This window comes from Motacilla alba, chromosome 3 (genome assembly GCF_015832195.1).
Source record: "Motacilla alba alba isolate MOTALB_02 chromosome 3, Motacilla_alba_V1.0_pri, whole genome shotgun sequence".
Classification (NCBI taxonomy): Eukaryota; Metazoa; Chordata; class Aves; order Passeriformes; family Motacillidae; genus Motacilla; species Motacilla alba.
The window spans coordinates 100,503,089-100,522,690 of NC_052018.1; the positions used below are offsets into that span (position 1 = coordinate 100,503,089).

Genomic DNA, 19,602 nt, shown 5'->3' on the forward strand with positions numbered 1-19,602 from the left:
CATATCATGAAAGGAGGAAAACCTTCCTAGCTAGCATGATCACTTCTATGAAGGAGGAAATGCGACACAGAAACCCAACAGCATGCAAAGCTGATTAATTGTCCTTCAGCTTTCAGTTGCTGAAGTCACACAGAGCTGGCCAAGCTCTGCCATAAAACCAGCAGTCAGTCTTCAGCTTGCATCAGAACGCCCCAATTCTGCTGTCTCCCCTTTTTGAGCCAAGTTGCTCCTACAGCCTCTCTGAAGCTGCAAGAGCTGCTGAGCTGAGACACGAGTCTCTGTGGAAGGCAGCTACTTCTGTACTGCTGCCAAAGCTGGACTTTGCCTGCCCCTGCCTTACACTGGGGACAGCCTCGTGCCACACGTGGTCAGAGAGCACTGCTGTCTCCTGAGAATGATATTACACCTCCTGGCTCTTTCCAGAACAAAATGGCTTTTTCCAACTAGGCTGCTAGGGAAGAATATTTACATTGCACTTTAAAAGCCCTACCAAAGATTTTCAATTGGAATGGTACTTCTGTCACTCCCTCTTTATGGTTATACTCTGATAAGCTTCACAGCTGCATTTTCTCACATATATCCAAGCTAATATCTTTCCATCAGGTACAGTCCTATAACTCTTCTCTAGTACCTTGTCCTCTTTTGAACTTACGCCCAGATCTAAACATTAAACTTCGATTGGATTATACATCTACATCCCAAAACTAATCAGGGATCTCATATCACAGTGGAGGCCCAGGAACGGAGAAATTACACCTGATGTTTACAGAATCAGCACCTGAATTTGCAGACACCTCTCCAGCAGCCACTATTTGCCCATGCGTATTCTTCTGGCTGCAGAAGTTATCAGTCCCAGATCACAGCTTTCAAAGTTCTGCAGGATCCAGACCCAGGTAATCCAATTCCAAGAGACACCACAAACATTACAGAAGGAATGAATAGCCAAGTCCAGCAGAGGACTTGTCTTGAGGTGCTTTCAAGCCCTGCCTCCTCTTCCCCACCACCACCTCTGCTCTTGGAGCACTGCTGCTGGGTTTGACATTGCATGGGCCAAATGCCGAATACACAGACGTTTGCCTAAATATGTGGGAGACTGTGGAAAATCACCACAGGAGATGGGAAGAGTGAGGTGAACAGCACACACTGGAGCAGCAGACCCCTTGGCTTACCTCATCTCCCGGGACTCCTGGAAATCCAGCCGGGGAGAGCTGCGCAGAGACCCCGCAGCACTGTCAACAGGGAGACTTCCTGCCTTGCGTATTGGGGGGATCAAAGGCAGTCCCAGTGACGCCTTCTTCATTTCCCCACCACTGGGATATGGCAAGGAAGCCTGGAAAGAGTAGAAAAAGCATCCAGCTTTGCCAGCATTCCTACCTGAAGAGATTTAGTTCTGCTCTCAACTGGAACCTGGCAGAAAAGGCCAAGCCAAACTGATGGAGCAGATTGGCACAGGATGGGGAATAGAAAGGGAACAGGTGAGGGAGGGACCATGGCACCCAATTCACACATCTCCCCTCCTGCTCAATCCTCTGCAAGTGGGGCTGCATTCCCAGCCGGCATCCACATGTTTGACATGAAGATGTTCTGGGGTGCTACTGCCTCCACTGGCCTTCTGGATGGCATGGCAGTGGCTTGAGATCACTGTTCTCTCCCTGACCCTAAGGTGCCTCACAGCCAGGGCTCATCTCCTGCCGTGTCCCCACAAAGCCATTCTAAGCCATGTCAACCCCTGCTTTGCTCAAGCCCCTCCCTTCTGCTGCTGCTGCCCTTCCCTCCTACAGTTCCCCAGCAGCCTTGGAGCCCAGATGCTGCTGAGCTCTCGGGATGCTCGCTGCTCTCCAGCTCCCACACATCCATCACCTCATGCTCACTGGCATTGAGGAAGTTCAGCACAGCTCCCTGCCCTGCTGCTCTCTGCAAGCTCTCTGCCTGCCCCACTTGCTCCAGGGTCCCCATGCCATGGCCACCAATGGGGCTGAAGGCAGCAGGGGCAGATGCTCACCCATGCTTAGTATCCCATCATTTCTGGCCCAGTAAAGGGGCAAAACCAGGACCTGTTCAAACTTCACTGAAAGGGTCAGTTCCTGACAGGGAAGAGGTCTCAGAGCTCTGTCAAAAGCATATCAAATGAAAATTTACTCCATTGGACATTGCTTGATCTCCTTACCTTAATTCCTTTTCCCTCTGAAATGAGCCCCTCTTTCTTTTGACCCTGCTCTTCAAAGCTGCTGCCACATTTCCCAGTCTCCTGCTCTCCATGGAACATCTTGCTTGGCATGGCAGCAGGAGAGCTCCTCTGGATGGGAGGCAGCGGCTTGGAGGGAAGGAGCATGGAGGGACTTGCCAGGGAAAACCTCTTGGCAAGAGGGTAGCCAGTCAGGCCTGCAAAGTGGAGACACAAAATGTATCAGAGCCCGCAATGCAAACCTAAAGCATCTCAAGCTCCATATTTCATGGGACAGACTTCCTGGAAACTTCTAAACAGCTGAACAGGGAAGCATGCTCCTCCTGACAGACACATGAAGCAGGTCATGGGGAACACCCTGAGCCACTTCCCAGAGCTCCCACAGGAACAGCCTGGCCTCTGGGCTGCCCTGGGACAGCAGGGAGCCCAGAGGCCGGTGCTCTCCAGGAATGCCTCAGCTGCACATGCACCCTCCTGCTCCTCTCCCTGCCCCACAGCTGAGCAGCCCTACAGCTGCAGGGGGCACTGGCAGCAGCACAGCTCCTTGCAGGGGACACATGCAGGGCACAACTCTTCCCTGCCAATGTGCACAGCCTCTCTGGGCAGCCACAAGACCCTTCCTCCCAACAGAGAGTGGCCCAGCTCCACCATCACCTCTGTGTGAGGCTGAGCCATGCTCACAAGGCAAGAAGTGAGTTACCTGAACTCCCACCTATACAATTAATCCATCTCATGGATGAGGCACCCAAGGGGCTTTTTGCTATTCAGAAGATCGCTCTGGTTTTATATTTCATGAAACTAGCCTCACTCAAATTCCTCTGAACCAAATCGAGCTGGCAAGCCACGAGAGAAAGCTTCTATAGCTTTGCCTATGTGTTGCTCCCTGCTTATCCATTACGTTGAAATCCCTTTCCTTCTCAACTTTTGACAATCCACAGAGGTCTCCAGATTTTGACAATTACACCTAGGAAGTATTTGCTTTCTAAAGCTAGTCTTCATGGCCTTTGTTTCTGTAACTCCCACTCAGTTCTCGGTTGGCTTTGGTTGGTTCCAAACTCATTCCATTTCTCTTCACAACAAAGGAAGTGCTGGCACAAGAACAGTGGCAGCCCATGTTAGGAATAAAAGAAAGTTTGCACTCCCCTTACCTATCCCCCCATTCTAGCACCTAAATATGTTGGGAACAAATTGGCTTTCAAACATTCTGCTTTTGCTCAGCTTCATTGCCCCTTGCGTTTTTTTCCCTGCTTTCTTTCGTTCATGCATTGACCCAAACCTAACACAAACATGACTTGCTTCCAAACATTTCTGATTATGTCACTACATAACAATTCTATTTTTTTTTAATTGAACGGACATAGGTCAGATCGTAAAAAGAAGGCAGTTCTTGAATCTGTGGTACTTTCTACCTGTAGAACAGCCAGACCATTTATTAAACCACAACAGTCAAGGTTTAATGAGATATGTCAATTCTAGTCCAGAATTAATCCAGAAAAATTTTCAACTTCTTCAATGACCAATACTTCTCCTTAACTGCATGAAGCATTGCAGCTGCAGACCAGCAATGAAGGAGTCATTCCAAACAGGCCATACCCAGGATTTGGCAGAACTAACCCTGAGCCAAGGAACCAGGGGATCTGATCCCTTTTTCTGCATCAGCACAATGATTTCTTCAATCTCTCCTATCATTACACACCCAGAGATGCCAAAGGAACAACAACAGTGTCATTGAGGCTTTCAACTTGAAAGCATTCCCTGTCCCAGATGCCCCAGAGACTGCATTTTTTTGGCACCATTCCACTCTTCAGGGATCAGGCAAGGCAGGGACAGGGACAAGGCAGAAGGCATCTCCTCCCCCAGCCTCAGCCTGCAACACTGACACAGGCAGAGACAGCCAGGGAAGAGATTTGGCATTGGGAACCTGCCCTAGGTGGCTGTGGGCTTGTGCTGTCAGAGGATGACCAACTCACACCCTGCCTGGCCTGCATCCATTTGGAAGTATCCTGCTCCTTCACTGGAAAAATCAAAAGGCCTTTCTATCACCGGAGGTTTCCCTATTTCTGCCAGTGCAAAACCAGGCAATGTCCATCAATCTCCTTCACATTTCAAAAGGCTCAGCTCAGAAACTACCCCAAGGAAAAGTTTTCTCCTCCAAAAGCAGGCAGAAGGAGTGGGAACATTTCTCATTTCATGCTAAATGCCTTCCCTTTCTCTACTCATTTTGACACTAGAAAGGCTGCAGGGAGATATGGGGCATGGGCAGGATGGAGAGGAATGTTTTCTTTTCCTGCACAGCATTTCTAGGGCCCCAATGAACCACTCCAGCTCCTGCCACTCAACACTTCACACTGGAGGAATTTTCACTGCACCACTGGAGAACACTCCCAGGGACTGGGCTCTGGGACAGCTCACTGAGCCCGTCAAGGAAGTGAAATGAATTTAAAGAAATTTTCAAACTATTGCATTTTAACCAAGCTTCCCAATTGTCACCTCAGAGTCAAGACTAGGAAGGTCATTTTAGGACAGACATGCCCTCTACCTACCTGCATGTTCCAGTGTCTTCTCTTGGCTTGTGCTGCTGGATCCTTGCCTGGAGAAAACAGAGGAGAAAAGAACATATGAGGAGGCAGAAAGAGAAGGGAGGAAATGGATGCGCCATGAAAGGAGGAAAACCTCCTTAGCATGGTCACTCTGATGAAGGCGGAAATGCAACATATAAACCCAACAGGATGCAAAGCTGATTCATTGTCCTTAACTTTTCAGTTGCTGGAGTCACACTGAGCTGGCCAAGCTCTGGCTGAAATAATAGCCAAGTCCAGATGGGAACCCATCCTAAGGTGCTTTGAAGCCCTGCCTCCTCTCCCCCACCACCACCTCTGCTCTTGGGGCATTGCTCTTGGGTTTGACATTGTGCTGGATCATCATTGATGGGCCACATGCTGAATACACAGAGGTTTTGCCGAAATACATGGGACAGCTGACTGTGCAAAAGCACCACAGGAGATGGGAAGAGTGAGGTGAACAGCACACTGGAGCAGCAGACCCCTTGGCTTACCTCATCTCCCGGGACTCCTTAAAGTCTACCAGGAGAGAGCTTCGCAGAGACCCTGCAGCGCTGCCAACACGGGGACGTCCGGCCTTGCATATTACTGGGATCATAGATTTTCCAAATGACTCCTTCTTCATTTCCCCACCGCTGGAATACGGCAAGGAGGTCTGGAAAGAATAGAACACAGTGCTCAGATCAAGCCTTGCCCCCATTCATGCCTCAAGATTATTTGGAAAAGCCCTCAGCTGGGACCTGGTATTAATAAACAAGTCAAACTGATGGAGCAGATTGGCACAGGATGGGGAATAGAAAGGGAACTGGTGAGGGAGAGACCATGGCACACATATGTGAACTCTGCATGCCTTCTCACTTCCCTGGAAATGTGACTGCATTCCCAGCTGGCATCCACATGTTTGACATGAAAATATTCTGGGGCACCACTGCCTCCACGGGCCTTCTGGATGGCATGGCAGTGGCTTGAGATCACTGTTCTCTCCCTGACCCTAAGGTGCCTCACAGCCAGGGCTCATCTCCAGCCATGTCCCCACAAAGCCATTCTAAGCCATGTCAACACCTGCTTTCCTCAAGCTCCTCCCTTCTTCTTCTGCTGCCCTTCCCTCCTACAGTTCCCCAGCAGCCTTGGAGCCCAGATGCTGCTGAGCTCTCGGGATGCTCGCTGCTCTCCAGCTCCCACACATCCATCACCTCATGCTCACTGGCATCGAGGAAGTTCAGCACAGCTCCCTGCCCTGCTGCTCTCTGCAAGCTCTCTGTCTGCCCCACTTGCTCCAGGGCCCCCATGCCAATGGCCACCAATGGGGCTGAAGACAGCAGGGGCAGATGCACACCCATGCTTAGTATCCCATCATTTCTGGCCCAGCTAAAGAGCCAAACCAGGACCTGTAAAAACTTCACTGAAAGGGTCAGTTCCTGTCAGGGAAGAGGTCTCAGAGCTCTGTCAAAAGCATATCAAATGAAAATTTACCCCACTGGACATCGCTTGATCTCCTTACCTTAATTCCTTTTCCCTCTGAAATGAGCCCCTCGCTCTTTCTACCCTGCTCTTCGCAGTCGCTGCCACGTTTCCCAGTCTCCTGCTCTCCGTGGAACATCTTGCTTGGCATGGCAGCAGGAGAGCTCCTCTGGATGGGAGGCAGTGGCTTGGAGGGAAGGAGCATGGAGGGACTTGCCAGGGAAAACCTCTTGGCAAGAGGGTAGCCAGTCAGGCCTGCAAAGTGGAGACACAAAATGTATCAGAGCCCGCAATGCAAACCTAAAGCATCTCAAGCTCCATATTTCATGGGACAGACTTCCTTGGAAACTTCTAAACAGCTGAACAGGGAAGCATGCTCCTCCTGGCAGACACATGAAGCAGGCCAGGGGAACACCCTGAGCCACTTCCCAGAGCTCCCACAGGAACAGCCTGGCCTCTGGGCTGCCCTGGGACAGCAGGGAGCCCAGAGGCCGGTGATCTCCAGGAATGCCTCAGCTGCACATGCACCCTCCTGCTCCTCTCCCTGCCCCACAGCTGAGCATCCCTACAGCTGCACGGGGCACTGGCAGCAGCACAGCTCCTTGCAGGGGACACATGCAGGGCACAACTCTTCCCTGCCAATGTGCACAGCCTCTCTGGGCTGCCACAAGACCCTTCCTCCCAACAGAGAGTGGCCCAGCTCCACCATCACCTCTGTGTGAGGCTGAGCCATGCTCACAAGGCAAGAAGTAGGTTTGGTCAGCTCCCACCTCTATCATCAACACATCTCATGGGTGTGGACCTCAGGGTTTTTTTAATTTTTGGGACAATTTCTTTGTTGTTTTTTTTTCCTGGGACTAGCCTGTGGTCAATTCCTCTGAGCACTATTGACTTAGCAAGTCTGAAGGGAAGGATGGAAGGCTCCAAATGTAGGAGGGAAACAAAGATTCCTTCTGGAGGCTGGTCTTCAGCAAATCCACAGGGAAAACCCACACAGCTGTGACTTGTAGTTCTGACAATCACAAATGTCACCCTGATTTTTTAAGATTTTCTAAGCCTTCTGATGTTTACATTCTTGTAATGCACTTTTTCACAAACTTTCCGTAAATACCTCCTTGTTTTAAATTTTTTCATTGAAGATGAGAAATTTGATGGACTGTTAGTTTGTCCAGTGTCATTGCAGAGGTGGCACTGTCACCCTCCAAAATCCACTGTCACTTTTGGAAAACTGTAAATGCTGAAGTCACAAAATAAAGGTTCCCCTTTTTTTTCTTATCCTTAAGAACAGCAGTGTGCGTGTCGTTCATTTTGTGCCCTATAGTGACACACAAAGACTCTTCAGCCACCAGGCAGGCCTTATTGGTGTTTCTATAGCACCCTAATACCATCCTCAATGTTGGACCCGATCCGCAAGCAGAGGAAGAACGGGAAGCTTATCCGTACTGAGACCCGACAGTGACGGCAGAGAAAGCAACAGGACTTGCATCTCATGACCATGTCCAGTTTGGGGTCAGCTGTGGCCCCAGTCCCTGTCCTGGCTGACAGTATGAGGGATTTGGCCAGTGTCAGAAAGGAGAAAGCAGCGTAAACTAATGAGACAATGCTGCGATGCCATGGGTGTCCTTGCAGGACCATCTGTAGCTGTCAGCCACCTACTCTAACACCGAGCCAGCACTGACCACCATGCACCAGTTTTCCCTGAAATCTGCGGGGATATTTTTCCATCTGGCTCCAGCCTTTCAGCTCCCCTCTATCCTCACCTTTTCCTTCAGTGGTCTTTCCTTTTCCAGTAAAGTCCATCTTCGAACCCATGCTTCTGTCCAGCAGAAGTATCTGGGTTTGAATCTGGGATCGCTCTCAGGGTTGACAGCGACGGGAGCTTGGTACCCAGCCTTAGAGCAAGGTCGGGTGACTCCAATCGCCAGCGTTTGGCACACAGAGGCAGAGCCAGACGCGTCTGCTGCCGCTGTGGCCGTGTCAACCCCAGCCTTCACCAGCCCAGCCTGGGGCTGCCCCTTTGTGACACGCTGGCCATGCTTCTCTCGTTCCCATGACTGCAAAGCCCCACCCCAACTCCATCCCCTTCCACTCCCTTCCCAAGGGCAGCCAGCCCTAAGCACAGCCTGGCCAGGCCTGAGGGGTTCACACTCTCTAGGATGTAGACCCTATCCAAAGCTACCTTTCAAGGCCTTTCATTCTGTAATTCCCACTCAGTTCTGGCTTGCAGCTTGTTGGTGTGGGATTTGGTTTCATTCTCTTCCCATCAAACCAAGTGCTGGCACACAAACAATGGCACCGCATGGTGGAAGTAAAAGCAGCTTTGCACTCCCCAGTAGATGCCCCAGAATTCAGTTGGCCGAGAGCTGTTGGCAACAAACTGACCATCCAAACGTTCCTCCTTTGTTCGACTTCATTGTTCCAGGGGTTTACTTCCTGCTTTCTTTGTTGCAGAGACCCCCAAACCCAACATAAACATCATCTGCCTCAAAACATTCCTGATCTTGGTTAATACTGTCAATTTCAATTTTTCTTAATGGAAAGAGTGGAGGCCATGTCCTTCTGAAATACTCTCCAACTGAACTGTTGGAAGGAAGAGAACTAATTCTTTACATGGTTTCACAGAGTGTAAAACCATGGGGAATCCAAGCACTATGAGAGGAATACTTGTCTTAAAACAGGAATTCTTTCCCTCTGTAAAATGTCCCAGCCATTAATAAAAGAGAGATAGGTAAGGATGATTGACATTAGTCATTCCTAGTCCAGAACTAATCCAGAAAAATTTTCAACTTCTTCAATGACCAAGACTTCTCCTTAACTGCATGAAGCATTGCAGCTGCAGATCAGCAATGAAGGAGTCATTCCAAACAGGCCATACCCCGGATTTGGCAGAACTAACCCTGAGCCAAGGAACCAGGGGATCTGATCGCCAAGGAACCAGGGGATCTGATCCCTTTTTCTGCATCAGCACAATGATTTCTTCAATCTCTCCTATCATTACACACCCAGAGATGCCAAAGGAACAACAACAGTGTCACTGAGGCTTTCAACTTGAAAGCATTCCCTGTCCCAGATGCCCCAGAGACTGCATTTTGTCTGGCACCATTCCACTCTTCAGGGATCAGGCAAGGCAGGGACAGGGACAAGGCAGAAGGCATCTCCTCCCCCAGCCTCCGCCTGCAACACTGACACAGGCAGAGAAACACAGGGAAGAGATTTGGCATTGGGAACCTGCCCTAGGTGGCTGTGGGCTTGTGCTGTCAGAGGATGACCAAATCACACCCTGCCTAGGCTGCAGCCATTTGCAAGTCTCCTGCTCCTTCATTGGAAAAGTCAAAAGGCCTTTCTATCACCGGAGGTTTCCCTATTTCTGCCAGTGCAAAACCAGGCAATGTCCATCAATCTCCTTCACATTTCAAAAGGCTCAGCTCAGAAACTACCCCAAGGAAAAGTTTTCTCCTCCAAAAGCAGGCAGAAGGAGTGGGAACATTTCTCATTTCATGCTAAATGCCTTCCTTTTCTCTACTCATTTTGACACTAGAAAGGCTGCAGGGAGATAAGAGGCATGGGCAGGATGGAGAGGAATGTTTTCTTTTCCACACTGAACTTCCAGGGCCCCAATGAACCACTCCAGCTCCTGCCACTCAACACTTCACACTGGAGGAATTTTCACTGCACCACTGGAGAACACTCCCAGGGACTGGGCTCTGGGACAGTCCACTGAGCCCGTCAATGAATTGAAATGAATTTAAAGAAATTTTCAAAGATTGCGTTTCAAACTAGCTTCCCAATTGTCACCTCAGAGTCAAGACTAGGAAGGTCATTTTGGGACAGACATGCCCTCTACCTACCTGCATGTTCCAACGTCTTCTCTTGGCTTGTGCTGCTGGATCTTGGCCTGGAGAAAATGCAGGACAAAAGAACATATGAGGAGGCAGAAAGAGAAGGATGGGACTAAGCATATCATGAAAGGAGGAAAACCTTCCTAGCTAGCATGATCACTTCTATGAAGGAGGAAATGCGACACAGAAACCCAACAGCATGCAAAGCTGATTAATTGTCCTTCAGCTTTCAGTTGCTGAAGTCACACAGAGCTGGCCAAGCTCTGCCATAAAACCAGCAGTCAGTCTTCAGCTTGCATCAGAACGCCCCAATTCTGCTGTCTCCCCTTTTGGAGCCAAGTTGCTCCTACAGCCTCTCTGAAGCTGCAAGAGCTGCTGAGCTGAGACACGAGTCTCTGTGGAAGGCAGCTACTTCTGTACTGCTGCCAAAGCTGGACTTTGCTGCCCCTGCCTTACACTGGGGACAGCCTCGTGCCACATGTGGTCAGAGAGCACTGCTGTCTCCTGACAATGATATTACACCTCCTGGCTCTTTCCAGAACAAAATGGCTTTTTCCAACTCAGCTGCTAGGGAAGAATATTTACATTGCACTTTAAAAGCCCTACCAAAGATTTTCAATTGGAATGGTACTTCTGTCACCCCCTCTTTATGGTTATACTCTGATAAGCTTCACAGCTGCATTTTCTCACATATATCCAAGCTAATATCTTTCCATCAGGTACAGTCCTAGAACTCTTCTCTAGTACCTTGTCCTCTTTTGAACTTACGCCCAGATCTAAACATTAAACTTCGATTGGATTATACATCTACATCCCAAAACTAATCAGGGATCTCATATCACAGTGGAGGCCCAGGAACAGAGAAATTACACCTGATGTTTACAGAATCAGCACCTGAATTTCCAGACACCTCTCCAGCAGCCACTATTTGCCCATGCGTATTCTTCTGGCTGCAGAAGTTATCAGTCCCAGATCACAGCTTTCAAAGTTCTGCAGGATCCAGACCCAGGTAATCCAATTCCAAGAGACACCACAAACATTACAGAAGGAATGAATAGCCAAGTCCAGCAGAGGACTTGTCTTGAGGTGCTTTCAAGCCCTGCCTCCTCTTCCCCACCACCACCTGTGCTCTTGGAGCACTGCTGCTGGGTTTGACATTGCATGGGCCAAATGCCGAATACACAGAGGTTTGCCTAAATATGTGGGAGACTGTGGAAAATCACCACAGGAGATGGGAAGAGTGAGGTGAACAGCACACACTGGAGCAGCAGACACCATGGCTTACCTCATCTCCCGGGACTCCTGGAAATCCAGCCGGGGAGAGCTGCGCAGAGACCCCGCAGCACTGCCAACAGGGAGACTTCCTGCCTTGCGTATTGGGGGGATCAAAGGCAGTCCCAGTGACGCCTTCTTCATTTCCCCACCACTGGTGTATGGCAAGGAAGCCTGGAAAGAGTAGAAAAAGCATCCAGCTTTGCCAGCATTCCTACCTGAAGAGATTTAGTTCTGCTCTCAACTGGAACCTGGCAGAAAAGGCCAAGCCAAACTGATGGAGCAGATTGGCACAGGATGGGGAATAGAAAGGGAACTGGTGAGGGAGGGACCATGGCACCCAATTCACACATCTCCCCTCCTGCTCACTCCTCTGCAAGTGGGGCTGCATTCCCAGCCGGCATCCACATGTTTGACATGAAGATGTTCTGGGGTGCTACTGCCTCCACTGGCCTTCTGGATGGCATGGCAGTGGCTTGAGATCTCTGTTCTCTCCCTGACCCTAAGGTGCCTCACAGCCAGGGCTCATCTCCAGCCATGTCCCCACAAAGCCATTCTAAGCCATGTCAACACCTGCTTTGCTCAAGCCCCTCATTTCTTCTGCTGCTGCCCTTCCCTCCTACAGTTCCCCAGCAGCCTTGGAGCCCAGATGCTGCTGAGCTCTCGGGATGCTCGCTGCTCTCCAGCTCCCACACATCCATCACCTCATGCTCACTGGCATTGAGGAAGTTCAGCACAGCTCCCTGCCCTGCTGCTCTCTGCAAGCTCTCTGCCTGCCCCACTTGCTCCAGGGCCGCCACGCCATGGCCAGGAATGGGGCTGGAGGCAGCAGGGGCAGATGCACACCCATGCTTAGTATCCCATCATTTCTGGCCCAGTAAAGGGGCAAAACCAAGACCTGTTCAAACTTCACTGAAAGGGTCAGTTCCTGACAGGGAAGAGGTCTCAGAGCTCTGTCAAAAGCATATCAAATGAAAATTTACCACACTGGACATCGCTTGATCTCCTTACCTTAATTCCTTTTCCCCCTGAAATGAGCCCCTCGCTCTTTCTACCCTGCTCTTCAAAGCTGCTGCCACGTTTCCCAGTCTCCTGCTCTCCGTGGAACATCTTGCTTGGCATGGCAGCAGGAGAGCTCCTCTGGATGGGAGGCAGCGGCTTGGAGGGAAGGAGCATGGAGGGACTTGCCAGGGAAAACCTCTTGGCAAGAGGGTAGCCAGTCAGGCCTGCAAAGTGGAGACACAAAATGTATCAGAGCCCGCAATGCAAACCTAAAGCATCTCAAGCTCCATATTTCATGGGACAGACTTCCTGGAAACTCCTAAACAGCTGCACAGGGAAGCATGCTCCTCCTGGCAGACACATGAAGCAGGCCATGGGGAACACCCTGAGCCACTTCCCAGAGCTCCCACAGGAACAGCCTGGCCTCTGGGCTGCCCTGGGACAGCAGGGAGCCCAGAGCCCTGTGCTCTCCAGGAATGCCTCAGCTGCACATGCACCCTCCTGCTCCTCTCCCTGCCCCACAGCTGAGCAGCCCTACAGCTGCACGGGGCACTGGCAGCAGCACAGCTCCTTGCAGGGGACACATGCAGGGCACAACTCTTCCCTGCCAATGTGCACAGCCTCTCTGGGCTGCCACAAGACCCTTCCTCCCAACAGAGAGTGGCCCAGCTCCACCATCACCTCTGTGTGAGGCTGAGCCATGCTCACAAGGCAAGAAGTAGGTTTGGTCAGCTCCCACCTCTATCATCAACACATCTCATGGGTGTGGACCTCAGGGTTTTTTTAATTTTTGGGACAATTTCTTTGTTGTTTTTTTTTCCTGGGACTAGCCTGTGGTCAATTCCTCTGAGCACTATTGACTTAGCAAGTCTGAAGGGAAGGATGGAAGGCTCCAAATGTAGGAGGGAAACAAAGATTCCTTCTGGAGGCTGGTCTTCAGCAAATCCACAGGGAAAACCCACACAGCTGTGACTTGTAGTTCTGACAATCACAAATGTCACCCTGATTTTTTAAGATTTTCTAAGCCTTCTGATGTTTACATTCTTGTAATGCACTTTTTCACAAACTTTCTGTAAATACCTCCTTGTTTTAAATTTTTTCATTGAAGATGAGAAATTTGATGGACTGTTAGTTTGTCCAGTGTCATTGCAGAGGTGGCACTGTCACCCTCCAAAATCCACTGTCACTTTTGGAAAACTGTAAATGCTGGAGTCACAAAATAAAGGTTCCCCTTTTTTTTCTTATCTTTAAGAACAGCAGTGTGCGTGTCGTTCATTTTGTGCCCTATAGTGACGCACAAAGACTCTTCAGCCACCAGGCAGGCCTTATTGGTGTTTCTATAGCACCCTAATACCATCCTCAATGTTGGACCCGATCCGCAAGCAGAGGAAGAACGGGAAGCTTATCCGTACTGAGACCCGACAGTGACGGCAGAGAAAGCAACAGGACTTGCATCTCATGACCATGTCCAGTTTGGGGTCAGCTGTGGCCCCAGTCCCTGTCCTGGCTGACAGTATGAGGGATTTGGCCAGTGTCAGAAAGGAGAAAGCAGCGTAAACTAATGAGACAATGCTGCGATGCCATGGGTGTCCTTGCAGGACCATCTGTAGCTGTCAGCCACCTACTCTGACACCGAGCCAGCACTGACCACCATGCACCAGTTTTCCCTGAAATCTGCGGGGATTTTTTTCCATCTGGCTCCAGCCTTTCAGCTCCCTTCTATCCTCACCTTTTCCTTCAGTGGTCTTTCCTTTTCCAGTAAAGTCCATCTTCGAACCCGTGCTTCTGTCCAGCAGAAGTATCTGGGTTTGAATCTGGGATCGCTCTCAGGGTTGACAGCGACGGGAGCTTGGTACCCAGCCTTAGAGCAAGGTCGGGTGACTCCAATCGCCAGCGTTTGGCACACAGAGGCAGAGCCAGACGCGTCTGCTGCCGCTGTGGCCGTGTCAACCCCAGCCTTCACCAGCCCAGCCTGGGGCTGCCCCTTTGTGACACGCTGGCCATGCTTCTCTCGTTCCCATGACTGCAAAGCCCCACCCCAACTCCATCCCCTTCCACTCCCTTCCCAAGGGCAGCCAGCCCTAAGCACAGCCTGGCCAGGCCTGAGGGGTTCACACTCTCTAGGATGTGGACCCTTTCCAAAGCTACTTTTCAAGGCCTTTCATTCTGTAATTCCCTCTCAGTTCTGGCTTGCAGCTTGTTGGTGTGGGATGTTTTTGCATTCTCTTCCCATCAAACAAAGTGCTGGCACACAAACAATGGCACCGCGTGGTGGAAGTAAAAGCAGCTTTGCACTCCCCAGTAGATGCCCCAGAATTCAGTTGGCCGAGAGCTATTGGCAACAAACTGACCATCCAAACGTTCCTCCTTTGTTCGACTTCATTGTTCCAGGGGTTTACTTCCTGCTTTCTTTGTTGCAAAGACCCCCAAACCCAACATAAACATCATCTGCCTCAAAACATTCCTGATCTTGGTTAATACTGTCAATTCCAATTTTTCTTAATGGAAAGAGTGGAGGCCATGTCCTTCTGAAATACTCTCCAACTGAACTGTTGGAAGGAAGAGAACTAATTCTTTACATGGTTTCACAGAGTGTAAAACCATGGGGAATCCAAGCACTATGAGAGGAATACCTGTCTTAAAACAGGAATTCTTTCCCTGTGTAAAATGTCCCAGTAATTAATAAAAGAGAGATAGGTAAGGATGATTGACATTAGTCATTCCTAGTCCAGAACTTATCCAGAAAAAAATTTCAACTTCTTCAATGACCAAGACTTCTCCTTAACTGCATGAAGCATTGCAGCTGCAGATCAGCAATGAAGGAGTCATTCCAAACAGGCCATACCCCGGATTTGGCAGAACTAACCCTGAGCCAAGGAACCACGGGATCTGATCCCTTTTTCTGCATCAGCACAATGATTTCTTCAATCTCTCCTATCATTACACACCCAGAGATGCCAAAGGAACAACAGTGTCACTGAGGCTTTCGACTTGAAAGCATCCCTTGTCCCAGATGCCCCAGAGACTGCATTTTGTCTGGCACCATTCCACTCTTCAGGGATCAGGCAAGGGCAGGGACAGGGACAAGGCAGAAGGCATCTCCTCCCCCAGCCTCAGCCTGCAACACTGACACAGGCAGAGAAACACAGGGAAGAGATTTGGCATTGGGAACCTGCCCTAGGTGGCTGTGGGCTTGTGCTGTCAGAGGATGACCAACTCACACCCTGCCTAGGCTGCAGCCATTTGCAAGTCTCCTGCTCCTTCATTGGAAAAGTCAAAAGGCCTTTCTATCACCGGAGGTTTCCCTATTTCTGCCAGTGCAAAACCAGGCAATGTCCATCAATCTCCTTCACATCTCATAGGGTTCTGCTCAGAAACTACCCCAAGGAACGCTATTCTCCTCCAAAAGCAGGCAGAAGGAGTGGGAACATTTCTCATTTCATGCTAAATGCCTTCCTTTTCTCTACTCATTTGGACACTAGAAAGGCTGCAGGGAGATATGGGGCATGGGCAGGATGGAGAGGAATGTTTTCTTTTCCTGCACAGCATTTCTAGGGCCCCAAGGAACCACTCCAGCTCCTGCCACTCAACACTTCACACTGGAGGAATTTTCACTGCACCACTGGAGAACACTCCCAGGGACTGGGCTCTGGGACAGTCCACTGAGCCCATCAATGAATTGAAATGAATTTAAATACATTTTATACAGAACGGATTATAACAAAGCATTCCAATTGTCACATCTGAGACAAGGGAAGAAGTGGGTTTGGTGAACTCCCACCCCTGTCATCAACACATCTCATGGGTGTGACACGCAAGGGGTTGTTAAATTTTTGCAACAATTTTTTAGTTTGTTTTTTTTTTCAGGGAACTAGCCTATGTTTAATTGCCCTGAGCAGTATTGAGTTAGCAAGTCTGAAGGGAAGGATGGAAGGCACCATTGGTAAGAGGGGAAAAAGATTCCTTCTGGAGGCTGGCCTTCTGCAAATCCACATGGAAAACCCAAACAGCTGTGACTGGTCCTTTGGAAAATCACAAAGACCTCACTGCAAGGAGGCAGGCCTTATTGGTGTTTCTATAGCACCCTAATACCATCCTCAATGTTGGACCTGATCTGCAAGCAGAGGAAGAATGGGAAGCTTATCCGTACTGAGACCCGACTGTGATGGCAGAGAAAGCAACAGGACTTGCATCTCATGACCATGTCCCATTTGGGGTCAGCTGTGGCCCCAGTCCCTGTCCTGGCTGACAGTATGAGGGATTTGGCCAGTGTCAGAAAGGAGAAAGCAGCGTAAACTAATGAGACAATGCTGCGATGCCATGGGTGTCCTTGCAGGACCATCTGTAGCTGTCAGCCACCTACTCTGACACCGAGCCAGCACTGACCACCATGCACCAGTTTTCCCTGAAATCTGCAGGGATTTTTTTCCATCTGGCTCCAGCCTTTCAGCTCCCCTCTATCCTCACCTTTTCCTTCAGTGGTCTTTCCTTTTCCAGTAAAGTCCATCTTCGAACCCGTGCTTCTGTCCAGCAGAAGTATCTGGGTTTGAATCTGGGATCACTCTCAGAGTTCACAGCGACGGGAGCTTGGTACCCAGCCTTAGAGCAAGGTCGGGTGACTCCAATCGCCAGCGTTTGGCACACAGAGGCAGAGCCAGACGCGTCTGCTGCCGCTGTGGCCGTGTCAACCCCAGCCTTCACCACCCCAGCCTGGGGCTGCCCCTTTGTGACACGCTGGCCATGCTTCTCTCATTCCCATGGCTGCAAAGCCCCACCCCAACTCCATCCCCTTCCACTCCCTTCCCAAGGGCAGCCGGCCCTAAGCACAGCCTGGCCAGGCCTGAGGGGTTCACACTCTCTAGCATGTAGACCCTTTCCAAAGCTACCTTTCAAGGCCTTTCATTCTGTAATTCCCACTCAGTTCTGGCTTGCAGCTTGTTGGTGTGGGATGTTTTTGCATTCTCTTCCCATCAAACCAAGTGCTGGCTCACATACAATGGCACCGCGTGGTGGAAGTAAAAGCAGCTTTGCACTCCCCAGTAGATGACCCCAGAATTCAGTTGGCCAAGAGCTGTTGGCAACAAACTGACCATCCAAACGTTCCTCCTTTGTTCGACTTCATTGTTCCAGGGGTTTAATTACTGCTTTCTTTGTTGCAGAGACACCCAAACCCAACATAAACATCATCTCCATCACAACATTTCTAATCCTGGCTGTACCTAACAGTTCAGAATTTTCTGAATGGAAATTGTGCGGGGCAGTCATTCTAAAATACTCCCCATCAGAGCAGATAAAACTAATTATCCTTGATTTGGTGGAACTAAGCCTGAGCCATGGGACCTGTGGCTCTGATCTCTTTTTCTTCATCCACAAAATTATTTCTTTAAGTCACATCTCTCTTATCTATTCAAAGATGCTTTGCACTCTGCATTAGATTCCCCCCAGTGTTGAATGGGCCGATAGAATCAGCTTTTGTGCACACTCTGCCTCTCTGAGCCCAGCAGCATTCCTGGGCATCTGCAGCAGCGCTTCTGCAGGCCAACATCCTCCAGGCACAGCTGCAGGAAGGAGATTGCAACAAATCCTGGCTGAAGGAGTCTCCAGGCTGCTGCAGCCCTTCGCCTGCGGCCGAATCATCTTGCGCTGCCATGGGGGGAGCAAAGGGGGTGACGGGCTCTTTGCAGATGAGGGGCTCCTCCATGTGCTGCTGCTCGCTGGGCTGATACAGCTGCTGGTGTCTTCCCCCACAGCTGGATCAGGAGCCTGCCTAGGAAAATAACACTGCCAGTGCCAGCCACCGATCCCTGCCATGGCCCTGCCCACAGGCATCCTGCCCACCAAACTGCTCCAGTCAGGTGATGTCAGACAATATCAAAATACATTCAAACTCTGCATTTTCCACTTTCTGGCAAAATCATGGCCATACAGTCCACATGTTGGAGGCAGACTGCTGTCGGCAGAATGGGGGCAGCCCCAGCAGCTGCTCTCCCTATGGCTGGATGGCCATGGCAGCAGAGGCAAATCTCGCACCGTGCCCACTGCTGTGGGACCCAGTGCTTTGGGCTTCTTCCCACTGAACTCAGGCTGCTGCTACAGCAGCAACATCACTTCACACATTTGATAACAAAGAGTTGGAATGGCACACAGGACTGGCCCCAAGAGCTACAAAAAAAATTTTTAAAAAGGGAAGGGGGCGCAGGAGTTAGAATAGTTAGTTCCTTTTCAAAACAAGCGTACCTGGATTTAAGCAGGGACACTGGGCTCATCACACTGAGGACTGGTTTGTAAGCCTTGTCTCTAGCAATTCCCACCAGTCTGCAAGCATTTTTCCCTACAAAAGGGTAGATAAGTTCTTACAACACATCCATGAGCAAGTGTGAGCCAGAAGTCAAAGCCCAAGACAAATACTCCCAAATCTGCCACCCATGGGGAAAGGAAGCAGAAAAGCAGATGAAACAAGTGCCCTTGCCGCTAAATTGCCCCCATTTATCCCATGGTCCAACCTTCCTGTACAAAAGCACCTCCATGCAAACCCACAGCTTAAGATCAAGGAATAAAAGTGTTTTGAGAACATTTAAAGCCTGATTCCTATCACTTTCAAGGAGAGGTCAATGCTAAATTCCTTAAAAACACAAATGCGGGTCTATTGGGGACTGCATCCTTGAAAAGCACAAATGGAGGTTGAGAATTGCAGAAATGCTTCCATTGGAAAAGACCTTTGAGATCATAGAGTCCTTCCAATAACCTGAGACTGCTGACACTGCCAAGGCCACCACTAAAGCATATCCCAGGACAGAATGCTATCGGCCTTCTTGGCCACCTGGGCACACACACTGGCTCACGTTCAGCCGCTGCCGAACAGCACCCCCAGGTCCTCTTCTGCTGGGCGGCTTTCCAGCCACTCTGCCCCCAGCCTGTCGCCATCCATGGGGTTGCTGTGGCCCAAGTGCAGGACAGGGCACTTCACCTTGTTGAATCTCATGCAAGTGGCCTCAGCCCATGATCCAGCCTGTCCAGATCCCTTGCAGAGACTTCCTGCCCTCCAGCAGATCAACACTCCCACCCAGCTGGCATCGTCTGTAAACTGCCTGAGGCGCCCTTGATCCTCTCCTCCGCATCATTGACAAAGATGAGAAGCACAACTGGCCCCAGTGCTGAGCCCTGGGGATCACCACTTGTGACCAGGCGCCAGATGGATTGTTTTCCACTGAATTCCACCTCTCTCTGGGCCTGGCCATCCTGACAGTTTTTACCCAGGGAAGAGTGCATTAAGCATTCAGTA

General features: G+C 50.2%; 1 protein-coding gene and 1 long non-coding RNA gene across 2 annotated transcripts in view; both read right to left on the bottom strand.

The window, feature by feature from the left end:
• The window catches only part of LOC119699141, a 63,134-nt gene extending 57,048 nt beyond the window's left edge, over positions 1–6,086 (bottom strand). Inside the window, exons 1-4 of the mRNA XM_038132189.1 lie at positions 5,940–6,086; positions 5,241–5,401; positions 4,729–4,775; positions 2,168–2,382 (exon numbers count right to left, since the gene is read on the bottom strand). Of these exons, the coding sequence (XP_037988117.1) occupies positions 2,168–2,382; positions 4,729–4,775; positions 5,241–5,401; positions 5,940–6,086 (570 nt within the window). The remainder of the gene's footprint in view (positions 1–2,167; positions 2,383–4,728; positions 4,776–5,240; positions 5,402–5,939) is intronic.
• A 251-nt stretch (positions 6,087–6,337) lies between these two features.
• On the bottom strand, positions 6,338–11,457 carry LOC119698719. The gene is made up of 3 exons (XR_005256212.1): positions 11,332–11,457; positions 10,056–10,102; positions 6,338–6,462 (listed from the first exon to the last, which is right to left on the bottom strand). It is a non-coding gene; the product is annotated as an uncharacterized LOC119698719 (long non-coding RNA).
• Positions 11,458–19,602: the final 8,145 nt, after the last annotated feature.